Source organism: Ornithorhynchus anatinus, chromosome X5, assembly GCF_004115215.2.
Source record: "Ornithorhynchus anatinus isolate Pmale09 chromosome X5, mOrnAna1.pri.v4, whole genome shotgun sequence".
Classification (NCBI taxonomy): Eukaryota; Metazoa; Chordata; class Mammalia; order Monotremata; family Ornithorhynchidae; genus Ornithorhynchus; species Ornithorhynchus anatinus.
The window spans coordinates 23968892-23985786 of NC_041753.1; the positions used below are offsets into that span (position 1 = coordinate 23968892).

General features: G+C 47.1%; 2 protein-coding genes across 2 annotated transcripts; both read left to right on the plus strand.

Annotated features, from left to right (window-relative positions):
- The first annotated feature begins 7125 nt into the window (after nt 1-7125).
- LOC100079330 (olfactory receptor 2B11-like) lies at nt 7126-8073 on the plus strand. Its single transcript, XM_001510257.3, has one exon. It carries the CDS (start codon nt 7126-7128, stop codon nt 8071-8073), a length of 948 nt encoding a protein of 315 aa, XP_001510307.3.
- A 7464-nt stretch (nt 8074-15537) lies between these two features.
- Nucleotides 15538-16515, plus strand: LOC100680956 (olfactory receptor 2G3-like). Its single transcript, XM_003430449.2, has one exon. The coding sequence runs from the start codon at nt 15538-15540 to the stop codon at nt 16513-16515; it is 978 nt and encodes a 325-aa protein (XP_003430497.2).
- The last annotated feature ends 380 nt before the right edge of the window (nt 16516-16895 follow it).

Below are 16895 nucleotides of genomic sequence, written 5' to 3' on the forward strand. Positions count from 1 at the left end.
GAGCCCCAGGAGGGACAGCAATTGTCTCCAATCTGCTGATTTTATTACAGTGCTTGGCACAGTAAACAGTGAACAAACACCACAGTAATCATCATCATCACTGTCATTGATTATCATTATTATTTCCTATTTTAGAATTATTTGAATACCCTTAACTTGGAGATGGGACTGACACCCAGGCCCTTTAAATACAGTCTCACATCCCTCCATCAAGAAGCCACTACAGTCAGTTCAGTCTAAATTCTACTAGCATCCCAAACCTGTGTGACTTTGGACAAGTCACTTAACTTCTCTATGCCTCAGTTTCCTTATTTGTAAACTGGGGAATCAATATCTGTTCTCCCTCCCACTTAAAATTTGAGCACCATGTGGGATAGGGATCATGCCCAACCTGAATATCTTGTATCTACCCCAGTGCTTAGTTCAGTGATTGGCACATAGCAAGTGCTTAGCAAATATCACCGTGATTACTGTTATCAGAGCTAGAATTAGAACCCAGGTCTCCTGATTTCCAGGCCTGTGCTCTGACCACTAGAACAAACTGCTTCTCATAACTGTTCACTCCGTCAAAATGATTTAAGACCCACCTCCTCCAAGAAGCTTTCCCAGAGGATCCCTTCTTGACTCAACATTCCATCAACCTGGCTAACTTCTAGCTCTTCTTCAGTGTGTGGGGAGACATTTTGGCTGTGTATACACAAGTTTATACCCCTAGTTTATGTTCTGTGTTAGCTTGGATCTGGACACACACACTGTCCTGACTCTCTTTTACCTGTCAGTTCCCCAAGAACAAAGAACATGCAGCTCCTTCCTCTTTCCCTACCAGCCCAGCACCTTTCATCCAAAGTTCAGCTTACAAAGAGAGCCCCATAATAATAGTAATTGTGGTATTTCTAGCTAGTGCACTTACTATATGCCAAGCACTGTACTTAACACTGTGGGAGGTTTGAGGTAATCAGTTCGGGTGCAGTCTCTGTCCCACATGAGGCTCACAGTCTAAGGAGAAGGGTGAACAGATATTTCATCCCCATTTTACAGATGAGGAAACTGAAACACAGAGAGGTTAAATGACTTTTCCAAGGTCACCTGGAAGGCAAGTGGCAGAGTTGAGCTTAGAACCCAAGAACTCTGACTCCCAGGCCTGTGCTCTTTCAACTAGATCATACAGAACCCTGATTTCTGACTTATGCCAGCTGTTTGATTTTCTGATCTTTCTGACCCTGATCCCATCTAAGTCCCTGCAATAGAAGGTCAGTAGCTGGGTAATGGCTTTCCCTTAAGAAACATGAGTTTAATCATTGTGGTATTTGTTAAGCACTTACCTGTATAGACGCTGGGACAAATATAAGATTTGTTTGGATATAAGGTTGGACACAGTCCTTGTTCTAATAATGTTGGTATTTATTAAGCGCTTACTATGTACAGAGCACTGTTCTAAGTGCTAGGGGAGATACAGGGTAATCATGTTGTCCCACGTGAGGCTCACAGTTAATCCCCATTCTACAGATGAGGTAACTGAGGCACAGAGAAGTGAAGTGACTTGCCCAGAGTCACACAGCTGACAAGTGATGGAGCCGGGATTTGAACCCATGACCTCTGACTCCCAAGCCCGAGCTCTTTCCACTGAGCCATGCTGCTTCTCTACATGGGGCTCCTGGTCTAAATAGGAGGGAGAGCAGGTATTGACTCCCCATTTTACAGTTGAGGAAAGTAAGGCCTACAGAAGTCGGGTAAATTGCCCAAGGTCAGGTGGCAGGCAAGTGGCAGAGTCAGAATTAGAACCCAAGTCCTCTACTCTCAGATCTGTATTTTTCCACTAGGAGTTTACCAGGACAATAGGAGAGCCCCAGTGTAGAGATGGGGAGAAGGGAAGGTGAAGATGGAGAGGACCAAGCTCTGCCCCAAGCTTCAGGCCTAAATCCATCAGGGAGGGAAAGTTTAGCCTCTGCTGCTGAGAGGGTCTCCCCCTCCCCATGGTCAGGTCTCTCTGGACCCACTGGTGGCCCGGACTAATTGCTCGAGAATAACTGGGATCTCAGAGGCAGCAGGATGACACCAAGCTACCGCCACAATCTTGCTAATGGGGGTGGAAAATTCCTGCCATTCCTTAATTCCTTCTGAATTGTCTGCCCCCCTCCCTCACCTCTCACTTTCTCCATCACCCATAAATGCCTGCTGATCTCACAGGGTGGACCCCCGCCCCTACTTCCCAGTCCCCACCAGATAGAAGATGCAGCAGCTGTCTAAAGGGGGGCAGGAGGGAGAAGCAAAGACCCACTACTTGATGCCTGGATCTTGGATTCCGCAGTGGGACCTCTGGATTTCCATCTGTCCTTTTGAGCCCGCCTGCTGGGAGCGAGCTGTCTCTTTCAGCCCAGAATGAGGTAAACAGAGTGGGGGGCTCGGGGGAAGGTACAGAGAAAGGGTGAACCCGGAGCCAGCTCCAGCCCTTCCGTATTGCCTTCTTGGGCAAGAGAAGGAGAGAAGCAGCATGGCTTAGTGGAAAGAGCCCAGGCCTGGGAGTCAGAGGACGTGGGTTCTAATCCCGGCTCCACCACTTGTCTGCTGTGTGACCTTGGGCAGGCCACTTAACTTCTCGATGCCTCAGTTAGGTCATCTGTAAAATGGGGATTAAGAGTGTGAGCCCCATGTGGGACAACCCAATTGCCTTGTATTTACCCCAGTGTTAAGAATAGTGTTTGGCACATAATAAGTGCTTAACAAATACCATCATTATTATATTTATTGGATGGTTATGGCAGGGCCACCCTCCTCTAGCCTCAGTAATCTTGCCTTTTGTTACGTGGCAATAGAGTCAATTTGGGCAGGCAGGGGTCGTGACTTGGCTTTACCGACAGAATGAACCACGATATTTTCAGTCGTATTTATTGAGCGCTTACTGTGTGCAGAGCACGGTACTAAGCTCTTGAAATGTACAATTAGGCAACAGGTGAGATATTCAGTGTCACAGAAAGAAAACATTTATTAACATGCAGAAAAGCATCAGGCGCAACGGATCCTGCTTCTGTTAATCTTTCAACCCAGGGGCGAGGAGATCTCTGACATTATTTAAGCCCTCAACCCCCCGGGACACTGAGACTTTCCTATGGTAAAATGATCAATCTCGTCCGATGTTCAGGTCCTTAAGGAGCTGGACCGGCAACGAGCCTCCCCCATCTAGTGTAGTGGGCCTAATCTACCAATTGCGGTCCCACTGTCGCCTGCTTTTAGGAAACAGCTCGCCCAGACTCAACGTTTGGGTCTTCTCCTGCAGCCTTTTGGTTTGGCTCACCTGCTGTCACAGGAAGCGATCTGCCCAAAGACGTTAAATTTTAACACAGTGTGCGAACTGCACACTTTCACCTTCGCTCCTTGTGAATGGTGTCTCTGCCACATCTATTGCATTGTACTCTCCCAAGTGCTTAAAACCGAGCTCTGCCCACAGTAATAATAATAACTGCGGTATAGGTTAAGCGCTTACTCTGTGCCAGGCACCATATTAAGCGCTGGGGTGGCTACAAGCAAATCGAGTTGGCCACAGTCCCTGTCCCACGTAGGGCTCATGGTCTCAATCCCCATTTTACAGATGAAGGAACTGAGAGCTAGAGAAGGGAAGTGACTTGCCCCAGGTCACACAGCTGACAAGAGGCAGAACTGGGATTAAAACCCATGACCTTCTGACTCCCAGACCCATGTTCTATCCACTATGCCATGCTGTTCAATAAATATCTTAGATGGATTAACATCTTTTCCTTTAAAATACCCCTCCCTCTTCCAGCACCAGCAGTCCATTTCACCCAAAGCCCCCCGTATTTGCAATCGATTGCTGAGTCTCCCCCACCTAGACAGCAGTTGGTACAGAAATAATTATAATAGTGGCATTTAAGTGCTTATTTTGTGCTAAAAAACTGTACTAAGTGCAGGGATAGATACAATATAAAGAGATCAGATCCAGTCCTCTCCCACATGTAGCTCACAGTCTAAATGAGAAGAACTGTCTTATCTCCATTTTTACAGGTGAGGAAACTGAGGCACAAGTAATTTGCCCAAGGTCACCCGGCAAGCATTAATCCTTGTTGCCACAGTTTGGGATCACACACTCTTATTGGAAGCTGAGCAGATATGGAACCATTTAGAGAAGCCGGATGGTCTAGTGGAATTAGGCCAGGCTTCAGAATCAGGAGACCTGGTTTATTAACCTATTTCCGCCACTTGCTTGCTGTGTGACCTTGGGAACATCACTTAACTCCTCTGGGCCTCAGTTTTCTCATCTACAAATGGGGATTCATCAATCAATTAATCAATCATTTGTATTTATTGAGCACTTACTATGTGCAGAGCACTGTACTAAGTGTTTGGGAGAGTACAGCACAACAGAATTGGCAGGCGTGTTCCCTGCCCTAATATTTGTTCTCCTTCCATGAACCTTACATGGATTAGGGACAGGATTGTGTCGTATCTCTCCCAGTACCTGAGATGTGGTAAGAATTTAACAGATCACACAATTATAATTGTTACTTATCTCCACCCTTCTTAATGATTCTAGGGCGTGTCTCCCCATTTAGCTTTTTTGGATCTTGTATGGGGAAGCTGGGATGAGTGGCTCATGTTCTTGATGCATTGAGGGATCAATCAGTCACTCAGTGGTATTTACGGAGCGCTTACTGTGTGCAGAGCACTGTTCTAAGCACTTGGGAGAGGACAGCACAATTGAGTTGGTAGATACATTCCTTGCCCACCAGGAGCTTATGACTAGAGGGGGAGACAGACTTTAAAATAAATTGTGGATATGTGCATATGTGTTGTGGGGTGAAATTGCTTAATATCAATATTGCTGATCCTCTTTTCTGTATTTTCGTTTGGCATAATAATAATAATATGCCTGGCACATAGTAAGTGCTTAACAAATGCCATTATTATTATAATAAAGGATTCGGGGTTAGGGATTGAGATGCCTGGGTACCCAGCCCTGCCTATGACATGCTGTGTCACCTTGGATAAGTCTATCCACTTCTCTCAGCTTCCATTTCTCCTGCCTTCCCTCTCGCTGAGCAATAACTCTCAGAGAGGGTTAAAGACAGGGCATATCCTGTCTTTCTCCCTCCATTCTCTGCCCATCTCCAAGAAGAAAATACCAAGAGATCAGAGACACCTGGGGAAGGAGTTGATGGATGAACCATCAGAATGTCAGCTTCCTCCTGCCCCCTCCCGCCTCCCTCCCAGTGTCTTAAAAGCTTTCTGTGCCTTGGGGAGGCAAGAATCTGTGGACTGTGAGTCAGGTAGGGGGCCAGGATTCTCCCAGCCAGATAGTGAATCACTCCGTGATTGAATATTAGCTGTTTGAAAAATCCTGACCTAAATTTTGTGGCAGATTACAGAGAAGATTGCTAAAATGACAGCATTTACCAATGCACTCTAAAAGAGCATAAATAGGGTATTCCCTCGGTATTCAATATCAATCGATGGTCTTTATTGGACACACTTTGTCTGCAAAGTATTATACTAAGCATTTGGGAGAGTATGAAACAACAGATTTTGGTAGACACACTCTCTGTCCACAAGGAATTTAAAGTGGAGAGGGGACTATTTCTTGAGTTTCGACAATCAGAAGTTGGCAAAATCCCTTTTGGTGGTGGTGGTAAGAATGGCGATGGTCCCCTGCAATCAATTAATCAGTGAACTCCCCACCATCTCTGTGTCTTTGGTCACCAGCAGCCATAGTCAATCTTCTCCTCCCACTCCAGAAAGTCAGGGCACCCATGAATCAGCTTTCATCATCAGGCACAAATCATCTTCAAGCTTTCATCTCACTCAGGTGGGTTTCTCTAATCAGTCCCTGGCTGAAAACGAAGAACTACCAACTACCGTATAGAGACACAGAAATTACCAGGGGCAGAAAAATTAAAAAGATATAAGCAGCATGGCCCAGTTGAAAGGGCTCAGGTTCTCTTAAGTTATTTAATTTCTCTCTGCATCAGTTTCCTCATCTGTAAAATGAGGATTAAATCCTTCTCCCTCCTATTTAGACTGGGAGCCCAATATGAGACAGGAACTGGGTCCAACCTTATTATTTTTCATCTACCCCAGTTCTTAGAAAGTGCTTGACACATAGTAAGAACTTAACAAATACCATAATTATTATCATTTGAGAGGTAGAGGGGAGGGCATTCCAGGGAGGGGAAATGTCCAGGTGCAAGAGAACAGATGAAGATCCTAGGAACTCTTCTGGGGGCTGACAACGCACAGGTAGGGACTGGATTCATTAAGTGAATTTGCAATTTGACTGGGTTTTCGAGGACTGACTCTCTTTTTATTATTTTGAGGCGCAGTCTATTGATCTCAATTGGAGAGGATACACCAAAGTGCCAATAATCAATCTTCTAACCAGCCATTTCTGGCCCAGGACCTGCCATCAGTCCTTTCTTCAGCAGCAATGGCTTGGATCAGATGTCTTTTCTTCCGTGCCATATTTCTACTGCTAACCCATCTGCCAGCCTCGTATCAAGTCCGCTCCCTTCTCAGGCTGTCCTATGGATACCCAGAGTTTCCCTCTGCAAGAATCCACCAAGCTCCATCACCTGCACAGTTTTCTTCTTAGCTTCTCTGTTAGCTAGAGAAGAAGCAGTAGCCTCATCGCCAATAGACTGTAAGCTCCTTGTGGGCAGCGATCATGTCTACCAGCTCGACTGCACTGCACTTTCCCAAGCTTTTAATATAGCACCCTGTTCACAGTAAGCTCTCGGTAAATACCATTGATCAATTGACTGATTTTCCAGATAGAGACAGGGGAATTTCCTAGAAGTTGTGTCTCATTCAGGGCCTCTCAACTGCTGCCCAGTTTTATAACTCCAACCTGGGATCGCTGGGCCCAACACTCTCCAGTTCCTAGACGTTGTGACCCATCATGCACTGAACCACAACTTTAATGGGGAAACTGAGGCAGTGGGGCAAAGGGTTTTGCCCAAACTGGGAATCCAACCACATCCCTGGCTGCAATTAGTTCCTTGTTTCTGTTCCCCCTCCACTGCTTCCTCCCATGAGCTCCACTTCTCCATCCCCAGCAGACGGTTCTGGACATTTTCCAGGTAGTTCTCAAGAGGGACCCTCTCTTTCTGCCAAACGACTATGGTGAAGAACAGCACACAGAGCTCACTGGAAGGGTTTGTCTTGTTGGGCTTCTCTGACAAGCCCTGGCTGGAAACCCCACTCTTTGTCATCTTCCTGCTGGCCTACGTCTTGGCCCTCTTCGGTAACATCTCCATCATCCTTGTCTCAAGGCTAGACCCTCAACTCAACACCCCCATGTACTTCTTCCTCAGCAACCTCTCCTTCCTGGACCTCTGCTACACCACCAGCACCACCCCCCAGATGCTAGTCAACCTGTGGGGACCAGAGAAGACCATCAGCTATGGGGGCTGTGTGACCCAACTCTACATCTTCTTGGCTTTGGGCTCCACCGAGTGCATCCTGCTGGCCATCATGGCCTTTGACCGTTATGCCGCCATCTGCAGACCCCTCCGCTATCCAGTCATCATGAACCCACAGCGCTGTATGCATATGGCAGCAGGCACCTGGTTCAGTGGCTTCGCTAACTCTCTGGTGCAGTCGACACTCACGGTGGTGGTCCCTCGCTGTGGGCACCAAGTCCTCGATCACTTCTTCTGTGAGGTGCCCGCCCTGCTCAAGTTGGCCTGCACCGATATCCGGCTCAACGAGGCCGAGCTCAACGTGCTCGGGTCTCTCCTGCTCCTGGTGCCCCTGACCCTGATTGTGGGCACCTACGGCTTCATCGCCCGCACCGTGCAGCGGATCCGCTCGGCAGAGAGCCGACACAAGGCCTTCAACACCTGTGCCTCCCACCTGGTGGTGGTGTCGATGTTCTACTTCTCGGCCATCAGCATGTACGTCCAGCCACCGTCCAGCTATTCGCAGGAACGTGGCAAGGTCATGGCCTTGTTCTATGGGCTCCTCACCCCCACGTTCAACCCCTTCATATACACCCTGAGGAATAAGGATGTGAAGGCGGCACTGCGCCGGGCACTGACCAAGGAATTTTGGGTCAGGGGGACATAAGCTGAGAATGGTGGAGGGAGAAGATCACCATCAGTCTGCCTGCCCCTGTTGGCCGGATGGGATGAGGCTCAAGAAATCAAGCGAGCCGAGCGACTCAGTGATGGGGAGGCAACTTGGCTAAGGGAAAAGACCCTGGAACAGCAAGTTGGAAGGCCCAGAATTCCAATGTGGCTCTCCTGCTGATCTGCAAGTCAGTTAAACTCTCCATGCCTCAGTTTTCTTAAAATGAGGTTACAAATTATGCTTTCCCTATGTTTTACTTAGTGTGCCCCCAGTGGGACAGCGATGGTGCCCAATCTAATCAACTTGAATAGTGGAAAGAGCATGGGCCTGGGAGTCAGAGGATCAGGATTTTAATCCCAGCTCTACCACTTGTCTGCTGTGTGACCTAGGACAGATCACTTAACTTCTCAGTGCTCCAGCTACCTCATCTTCAAAATGGGGATTGAGACTGTGATCCTCATGTGGGACATGGACTGTATCCAACCTGATTATCTTGTATCTACCGTAGGACTTTTTAAGTGCCTTGCACAAAGTAAGTGCTTAACAAGTACCATTCAAAGAAATCTACCCCACCCCTTGCACATAGTAAGCCCTTAATAAATATTATTATTGCTTCTATGGTTATCACTAGCAATATTGTTGTTCTTGGCATGGAGGGTTGATTGCAAAAATGTAAGAGAGGTTGTCACTGGGCAGCTGACACAAGTCCACCTAGCAGACTATAACAAAGTGAAAGCGGAGCCCTAGAAGCATTTGTTTACATAGAAAGGGAACTTATTAATTTGTTTGATCTAGGTCGGATGGATGGTTCCACTCTTCTGTTGCTTTCAGATAGCCTTGATTTCTTTGGTAATAGTTTTGTGGGTAACCTGAAAATTCCCATAGAAACAGTCCATCCAGGACCTAAGCAACAGAGAAATATCAACACAATTTGTTGAAATGTGCAACTATTAACAGCAAGACCATTATTAATTAATCAGTGGTATTTATTTAGCGCTTGCTGTGGGTAGAGCACTGTACTAAGCACTTGGAAAGTACAATACAACAGAGTCGGTAGACATGCCCTGCCTACAAGGAGTTTACAGTCTAGATGGGGAGACAGGCATTAAAACAAATAACAGAAAGGGAAAATGTCAGAGTGAAAGGATCTGTACCTTAGTGCTGCGGGGCTGGGGGGGGGGTGGTGAATATCAACTGCTTAAGGGGTACAGGTGCATAGGTAACACAGGGAGAGGATAGGTGAGGGAAATAAAAGGTTTAGGGAAGGTGGTTTGAAGAAGGTGTGATTTTATGAGGGTTTTCAGGGTGGGGAGAGTGGTGGACTGTGAGATTAAACAAGGGAGTTTCAGGATAGAGGGAGGATGTGGGTGAGGGATTGGTGGTGAGATAGACAAGATCAAGTTACAGAGAGTGGGTTGGCATTGAAGGAAAAACGTGTGTGGCCTGGATTGTAGGAGATCAGTGAGGTAAGGTAGGAGGGAGAGGGCTGAATTGAGTGCCTTAAAGTCAATGGTAAGGAGTTTCTATTTGATGTTGAGGTGAATATACAACCACTGGAGGACTATGAGGAGTGGGGAAACATGGACTCATTTTTATTTATTTTTTTTTATGAAAAACGATGCAGGCAGCAGGGAGAACATGCATCAGAGTAGTGTGGACTCTAGAATTGTCAATTTATGTTAAACAATACTTCTGAACATGGCATGTATTAAGCTCTCACTATGTTCCAAATGCTATACTAAGAGTTGGGATAGAAACAATTTAATCAGGTCAGACACCGTCCCTGTCCCACAAGGGGGTCACAGACTAAGTAGGAAGGAGAACAGTTATTTAATCCCCACTTTACAGATGAGTAAACTAAGGCCCAGAAAAGTGAAGTGACTTGTCCAAGATCACACAGCAGGCAAGTGGCAGAGCCAAGATTAGAACCCAGGTCATCTGACTCCCAAGCTCAGGTTCTTTCACAAAACCAAGCTGCTTCGCAATATTAACCCCATGAAAGAGCTAAGCAGCTTTTTGGGTATAAGGAAAGGAGCACAACCAATCAGTCTCAAGGAGTAATATCCCAAAGAATCCAGGGAAACAGAGAGGTATCTGAGGAAGGAAAAACAATCCATTCACTTCATCAGAACAAAGGCTGGGAGACTTGTCCAGTTTTCCAGCGTGATCCTACTGCAATGAGAAGTGACCAATAAAACCTGGATGCTCCACTGGCTATTTATATGTATTGAGCACTTACTATGAACCAGGTATCGTGCTTAAGTGTTGGGATGGATATAAGGTAGTCAGATCAGTCACAATCCTTATCCCCCCCACCAAGTACTCACGGTGAGATTTTAGCTGATTAAACTTTGTCACATTCCATTTTACTATTTATGATTGATGACCATATTATGATATTTTTAACAGTAGAATTTGTATGATTTTCTATCACTTCATGTGGCCATTTTCTAATTTTTTTAGCATTAGTCCCATCTCATGGTTATGATATTCCTTTTGGTGATAAAGATTACATGAAAAATGATTACTGTGCACATACTCTCTCCTTGATTCCTAAAATGTTTGACTTTCCCACACAAGGATGCCATGTCTCTCAGAAGCTTCTGGGACCAGGAGAAAGGCAGAGATGTTTTCAAAACATGATGTCAGACCACAGGAGGGGAGAGAATTAGATCCTGTACTTCTAGCCACAATCCCCTGGGCCCTTGTTGTTCAAAAGATAATTGCTGGTTTCCTTTGTGGGGTCCCCAGGCTTAGTGGAATCAGCCAGATGGGTGGTCTCGCAGGACCAAGAAATAGGTAAAAAACCACAGTCTAACCAGCCTTCTTAAGCTCAGGCAGTTCAAATGCAAAGCAGCATTGGGGGTGAGGGAGGGAGAATGAATGGTTCATCTCTCTGTTGGCGTCTCTTTCCCTTCCTTTAGCTTCCTGCTGCCCCTCTATTGGGAAAATCAGGGTGGCCCCAGCTCAGCAGGAACCACTGAGAAGAGGCGTACTTGGCTTTTTCAGACAATTCCTCTCCAACACCACTCCTCTACCACTAGGTCAAGCTGGAGCCAAGATCTCTCTAAACTGCCATTTCCACTCATTCCTCTCCTTTAGACATTCCCTTCACATTGCCTCTCCCTGGCTCAGCTCTTCCTACATCCAATACTGCCCTGAATGGAGACAAGGAGGAAACAGGCCATTGAGGACTCTCATTTTCCACTTGTATCCCCAACAGTGACCAAGATGATGATGGTCAGGTGGAAGTTATTGTCAACTGAGCCCTGAACCCAGTGCTGAACCAAGGAGGGAAAGGAAGCCAGCGGTGGGTCTGACTGATGATGTAAGTTCCTATTTTCTGGGGGGATATAGAGGAGGGGAGAGAGAGAGAGACAGCAAGCAAGAGCAGTGTAGCCCACTGGAAAGAGCCTAGGCCTAGAAATCAGAGGACCTGGTTTCTAATCCCAGCTTGCCACCTTCTTGCTGTGTGACCTAGGGCAAGTCATTTAACTTCTCTGTACCTCAGTTTCCTCATCTGCAAAATGGGGATTAATACCTGTCCTCTCTCCCACTTAGACTGTGAGCCCCATGTGGGACAGACACCGTGCCCAACCTGGTTATTTTGTATCTAAGCCAATGCTTAGTACAGTACAGAGCCCGGGCTTGGGAGTCAGAGGTCATGGGTTCGAATCCTGGCTCTGCCACTTGTCAGCTGTGTGACTGTGGGCAAGTCACTTAACTTCTCTGTGCCTCAGTTACCTCATCTGGAAAATGGGGATTAACTGTGAGCCTCACGTGGGACAACCTGATTACGCTGAATCTACCCCAGTGCTTAGAACAGTGCTCTGCACATAGTAAGCGCTTAACAAATACCAATATTATTATTATTATTATTATTGGCACATAGTAGGTGCTTAATGAATGATACAATTCCTATTATTTTTATTATTAGAGAAAGAGAAAACATCCTTCCACCCTACATAGTTTGGTGACTCCAAGATGCTTTGCTGCTGCCCCAACCCTAGCCATCTGCTGCTCTCATCTCATAAGACAACCTACCCTCAAATCTGCCTTCAACCAAGCTTCACTTCTTGTAGCCTCTCCTCTCTTGGTCTTCCCCACACAGAGCTCCATTCAAGCACCAATTAGACAACCCTCTGCCCTGAATGTTTTTATCACCTTGGGTTTCCTTGACATCCCTTCCAGTTCCAGGATCACAAGGCTCTTGGAGGAATTTAAGGTAGAAATGTGGCAGGGTCAGGGAAGGGGTGACCTCTGTGACTTTCTTAGACGTAAGGTGATGGGAAAGCTGATCTCTTGAGACTCCAGCCAGATTGAGAAGTTTCTCAGATCAGCTCCAGAAATACATTTCCCTGAGATTGCTGGGGCCACATGGGTGCTGGCCTGCTGAGAATTCAGTGAGCAAAGATCATGAGTTTTTGAGAGGAATCGAAAGGAAACGTGGTCATGGGACTTGATGGGGCAAATGAAGTGTACTGTAAGGCAGGAGGTCCTGGAAACATATTCTGATAAATAAGCAGGAGACAAAATGGTTGTGTTCTCTGATGTGCTGCTTCCTCCATGCATGTGTCCGTATTGGCTGGCAGAATTCCAAGGGCTTTGTGCAAGGACATGACCAGAGAGGAAGGGGGTAGCCCCACAGGGACTGGGGGACCAGTGGGGACAGGTGAACTCTGTACAGGAAGAATGGACCCTCCTCAATACATATGAGCCCATGAATCAATCAATCGGAGAAGCAATGGTGCCTAGTGGAAAGAGCCCGGGCCTGGGAGTCAGAGAACCTGGGTACTAATCCCATCGTGGCCATTTGTCTTTCGAGTGATCAAGGGCAGGTCAGTTAACATCTCTGTGCTTCGGTTACCTCATCTGTAAAATGTGGATTAAGACTGTGAGTCCCAAGTGGGGCAGGGACTGTGTCCAACCGGATAAGCTTGTATCTACCCCAGTGCTTAGTACAGTGCCTGGGACGAAGTGCTTAATAGCATTAAAATAAAAAATACATCAATCCATGATATTTACTGAGAACTTATTGAGGGCAAATCAGTGAACTGAGCACTTGGGAGAGAATGACATGGCAGAGTTGGTTAACACCATTTCTGTCCTCAAGGAACTCACAGCCAAGCGCTTAGTACAGTGCTCTGCAAAGGGTAAGCACTCAATAAATACCACGGATAGTCTAGAGGGGGATATAGACATTAAAATAAATTACAACTAGGGGAAGCAACAGAGTAGATGGACATGTACGCAAGTGCTGTGAGGGTAGGGTGAATAACCAAGTCCTTAATGGCATTAAAATTAAACTTCTGGATTGAGCCCTCAGCCCTGAATTTCAGGAGTTGAGAACCTGTGTGATAGAAACTGCTGACAATTATTGCCACTAGCACTCTATTGTAATAATTATGGCATTTGTTAACTGCCAAGCATTGTCCTAAGAGCTGCGGTAGATACAAGGTTATCAGGTTGTCCCACGTGGGGCTCAGTCTTAATCCCCATTTTACAGATGAGGTAAGTGTGGGCACAGAGAAGGTAAGTGACTTGCCCAAAGTCACACAGCTGACAAGTGGTGGAGCCGGGATTAGAACCCACAACCTCTGACTCCTAAGCCCATGCTCTTTGCACTAAGCCACACTGCTTCTCAATTGCTTTGAACTTTCATCTTTCAACTCTCATCCCTTCCAACTGCGTTTCAAGACTGGTCAATAGAGACCCCTCTCTGCTGGTCTCTCCCCAGTCTCTTGCTGACCCTTTCATTCATTCAATAGTATTTATTGAGCGCTTACTATGTGCAGAGCACTGTACTAAGCGCTTGGGATGAACAAGTCGGCAACAGATACAGTCCCTGCCGTTTGACAGGCTTACAGCCTAATCGGGGGAGACGGACAGACGAGAACAATGGCAATAAACAGCGTCAAGGGGAAGAACATCTCGTAAAAACAATGGCAACTAAATAGAATCGAGGCGATGTACAATTCATTAACAAAATAAATAGGGTAACGTGGAGAAGAGATGGGACAGGAGACCCTGTGCTGACATTTCACAATTACAACCTGCTCTGTGATCTCGGGTAAGTCACTTAACTTTGTGTCCCGGTTTCCTCGTTTGTGAAATGAAGAGTAAATACCTGTTCTCTCTGCCCTTTAGACTGTGAGATCCATGTGGATAATGACTGTCTGACCTGATTAATTCGTATCTACCCCAGTGCTTAATACCGTGCTTAGCACATAGTAAGCACTTAACAAATACCATCATAATTAATTAACCAATGTCTTTACCACGTTGATGGGGTGGATCCAATTCTGCTGAACCTTCACTGGGCTGCCAGGTGGTGCTCAAGAGCTTGCTCAGAGCCCTTGAGATTGAAATTACAAACTTCAGGGTTGAAGGGCAACCCAGCAAAAGGAAGACTCTATTAGCATGATTTTCCCATTGCAGAGGAGACCAAGTTTCCCAGGATGCCTAAGGGCTCCCTCTCTCATTCCTGGCATAGAGTAGGTTAGACCTGGGCCGACAGAAAGAGTAAGAAATAGTGAAAAGATCTGGCACCAGGCTTCCCGATCGATCAGTTAATCAATCAATGGTATTTATCAAGTGTTTACTCTGTGCTGAGCCCTGCACTAAGCTCTTGGGAGAGTATAATACAACAGAATTAGTAGACATGTTCCCTAACCATAACAAGTCTACAGTCTAGAAGGGGAGAAAGACATTAATATTAAATAAGTCATTTATAGTATATAATTCAAAGATATGTACATAAGTGCTGTGGGGTTAGGGGTGGGGTGAATATCAAATGCCCAAAGGTCACAGATCCAAGTGTCCAACCCAAATGGCCAGCCAACTTCCTTCCTTAGCAGTGGACAAAAGGTCAGGAGGCTTGGGAACCCTGTGCTAGCATACTGGGTTTCCACGGACAAGTTGTATGATCCATCAGGTCTCAGCTGCTGTTTCTGTACAATGGGTACATGTTCCTAATTAATAATAATGATTGGAGCATTGGTTAACCTCTTACTATGTGCCAAGCACTATGCTAATGACTGGGTAATCAGGTCAGACAGAGTCCCTGTTCCTCACAGAGCTCACAGTCTAAGGGAAAAGGGAAAATATATATTGACTTCCCATTTAACAAATGAGAAAACTGAGGCACAGAGAATCAATCAATCATATTTATTGAGCATTTACTCTGCGCAGAGCACTGTATTTAAGTGCTTGGGCGAATACAATATAACAATATAAGAGACACATTCCCTGCCCACAACAAGCTTGCAGGGTAGAGGGAGCTTACAGTCTAGACGGCGGTGACTTGCCCAATTTCACCCAGCAGGCAAGTGATGGAGCTGGGAGGAGACTCCCAGCCCTGTGCCCTTTCCACGAGGCCATGCTGCTTCATCCCCTGCCTCCTTCCCACAGAAGTTGGGGAAGAAGCACGAGATGACAGATTTCTCCCCCTACAGACTGAAAATGATGAACAGAAGCTTCTCCCAAAGCTTCATCCTCTTGGGATTCTCCAACTGGCCCTACCTGGAACTGGTCCTCTTTGTGATCATCTTGATTTTCTACCTCCTGACCCTGTTGGGCAACACATCCATCATCCTAGTTTCCCACTTGGACCCCCAGCTCCACACGCCCATGTACTTCTTCCTCTCCCACCTCTCCGCGCTGGACCTCTGCTTCACCACCAGTGTCATCCCCCAGTTGCTAGTTCACCTGTCCCGAGCAGACAAGTCCATCACCTTTGGCGGCTGTGCCGTCCAACTCTACGTGTCCCTGGCCCTGGGCTCCACTGAGTGCCTCCTCCTCGCCGCCATGGCACTGGACCGCTTCGCAGCCATCTGCCACCCCCTGCGTTATGCCGTCTTCATGAACCCTCGTCTCTGCCGGCAGCTGGCCGCCGGGTCTTGGGGGTGCGGCTTCACAGCATCCCTGTTGCAGACCGTCCTCACCATGAAGCTGCCTTTCTGCGGCCAGGCACAGGTGGACGGCTTTCTGTGCGAGGTCCCCGCTCTGCTGAAGATCTCCTGTGTCGACACGACCTTCATCGAAATGGAGCTATTTGCCGCCACCTTGCTCTACCTCGGGCTGCCGGTGGTGCTCATCTTCATCTCCTACGGCTGCATTGCCCGGGCCGTGCTGAGGGTAGGGTCGGGTGAGGGACGGCGGAAGGCGTTCGGGACCTGCGGCTCTCACCTGCTGGTGGTATCCCTGTTCTACGGCACCATCCTCGCCGTCTATATCGTGCCGCAGAACCGCTACGCCGAGGCCAGAGGCAAATTGCTCTCCCTCTTCTACACGGTGGTCACCCCCACCCTCAACCCCCTCATCTACACCCTGAGGAACCAGGATGTGAAAGGTGCCATGAGGAGGTTGTTGGCCCAGAAGAAGACAGTCAAGTTAGGGATGGGCCCAGGCTGGGCTTGCTGGGAGACCTCCCTAGGTTAAGATGATGCCAAGTGCCAGTGGAATTCAGTTCCGTCCCACAACTTCTCTCCCCACAGTTGAGGCACGTATGCACACATGCCTTTCGGCCACATCACATTCAAATCCTCATGTATGCACACAGCACGGGTATACATCCAACCCGATTAGCTTGTATCTACCCCAGCGCTTAGGAGGGCACTTGACACATAGTAAATGCTTAACATAAAATAATAAATCATTATCTCCTGAAACAAGAAACTCTGGAATCCAGCACCAGCTGGTAAGAAAGGTAAACAATGACCTCGGAGTGAGCCACAACAGGGATATCTCGGAAGGTCCTCTGCAAAGTTGGCCACCACTGCTAGCCTTCTCCAAGATAGCCACCACCCCTGCCCTTCTCC

Coding starts and splice junctions, on each gene's coding strand:
- LOC100079330 (XM_001510257.3), top strand. CDS start 7,126: ATGGTGAAGAACAGCACACAGAGCTCACTGGAAGGGTTTGTCTTGTTG.
- LOC100680956 (XM_003430449.2), top strand. CDS start 15,538: ATGATGAACAGAAGCTTCTCCCAAAGCTTCATCCTCTTGGGATTCTCC.